This window comes from Adiantum capillus-veneris, chromosome 24, assembly GCF_014529385.1.
Source record: "Adiantum capillus-veneris isolate H3 chromosome 24, ASM1452938v2, whole genome shotgun sequence".
Lineage (NCBI taxonomy): Eukaryota > Viridiplantae > Streptophyta > Polypodiopsida > Polypodiales > Pteridaceae > Adiantum > Adiantum capillus-veneris.
In genome coordinates this window covers 106,091,123-106,092,704 of record NC_140954.1, presented here as the reverse complement: position 1 = coordinate 106,092,704, position 1,582 = coordinate 106,091,123, and the positions used below count along the sequence as shown (strand labels likewise).

The 1,582-nt window shown below is 42.0% G+C and overlaps 1 protein-coding gene across 1 annotated transcript in view; it reads right to left on the bottom strand.

The window, feature by feature from the left end:
• Positions 1–665: 665 nt before the first annotated feature.
• Positions 666–1,582, bottom strand: part of LOC147426907 (uncharacterized) — a 3,250-nt gene continuing 2,333 nt past the window's right edge. The window contains exon 2 of the mRNA XM_086498853.1: positions 666–1,582. This exon is cut by the window's right edge and continues 1,107 nt beyond it. Coding sequence (XP_086354979.1) covers positions 1,487–1,582 — 96 coding nt within the window. The 3' untranslated portion in view covers positions 666–1,486.

The window sequence follows — 1,582 nt, the reverse complement described above, 5'->3', positions numbered from 1 at the left end:
CTTGGTGAGGCCTAACAATTACAACATTGTCAATTGTATAATATGTTAAACTCTTGCCTCTACTTGAAGAGTTTGTTACAAAGAAACAACCTAATGTCAAATTTGATGATCTGGTTTCTATATTGCTACAAGAGGCCTGGTCTAGGAAAAACAAGGCTAAGTCGGATGCGAGTGAACAAGCCTCTGTCATTGCTCAAAAGAGAAATACTACTGTTGCCACAAAGCAACATTCTCGTCACATTCAGATCCGTTCCACTCACAATGCCAGTTCTAGAACATCTAGGCGGCCAAGAAAGTCTGTGGGGCAAATCCTGTCTAAAACATGTTGACATGCTTTGTGGCTTAAAATAGGTGGTCCCTCTAACAATGTCGAAGCCTAGTATTTAAGGTAAATGTGTGAATGCATGAAGATACCCAGCGGCATCTTACAAATTTCAGACGTACCTTCAAAAAGAGCCACCTATTTGTGTGTGTGTGTGTGTCAACAGTGCCACATCCTCTGGTCCGCATTATTGGCTGCCATGCGTCGTCCTAGCTGGCCACCACTAGTCAATCATTGAAGCTGCCAGATCATCACTTCATAACAGAGATGCACACCTTTGATGCACACCTTAAGCTACTCATTACAAAGCTGACTGCTTTGCTCAATGCACATAAGACGTATGGAAAGCAGCCAGCTGCAAAAAATTCCTTTAGTAAGGTTTTAACAATTAACATAGAAAGCAAAGAGCAGGGTGTACATGATTTACTTGAGAAGTCTAGCACTCTCACATCACAAACATTCCAAAGTCAGGCTGGGTTCAGACGAGCCCAGAGGAAGAGCGGCTTGGTTCAGGGCTGCCACCGCCTCGATGTCCAAAGAATTTTTACTCAGTACTACACATAGGAGAGTTCAGCATGCTTGGCAATCAATATTAATAAGCCTATGAGAGCAGTGGCCATTCATCAGTAGCTGGGTCCATAAATGACTTCCCAACTCTTTGCAAAAGAACAAAAGGTGCAAGCTACCACAAGGGAGGCAACATCTCTGTAATAGACCCAAGACAGTCGAGTTACGCCATCACTTGTATCAGGAAGCAACTTATTTCTCTAAGTTTTCTACGATTGAAACTTCATTAAGAGTCCTGCCATCTCATGAAATAATCCTAGTATGCAAGACGCATGCCAGCGAATGGGATATATTTCCTGCTTCACTTTTGTATTATCTTTCCCGACTGATTCAGTACACAAGTTACCTTTGCACCCTTGCAACTGGTAAATGAATTTCTCTTGAACTTCGCACATTTTACACTATACCATGTCACCAAAGAACCTAGCAAGCTAGCAGAATAGGTACAGTCACAATGACTGCAATGCTTAAGGCCCTTTTTCTGTGTCATGTGCTCCATTGTGAGAAACTCGATTCAAGTTGGAATATCATGCGTTTTGAAGGATAGTAGAGCATACCCAACAAACATCTAAATAAAGAGATACCTTAATATCATCTTCAAGCGAAAGCTGCAGTCTCCGCTTCCGTCGTACAATATGCTCTCCTCGACATTGCAATGTTTTTATCGCTATCAGACAGAATGGTAAAAGTCGA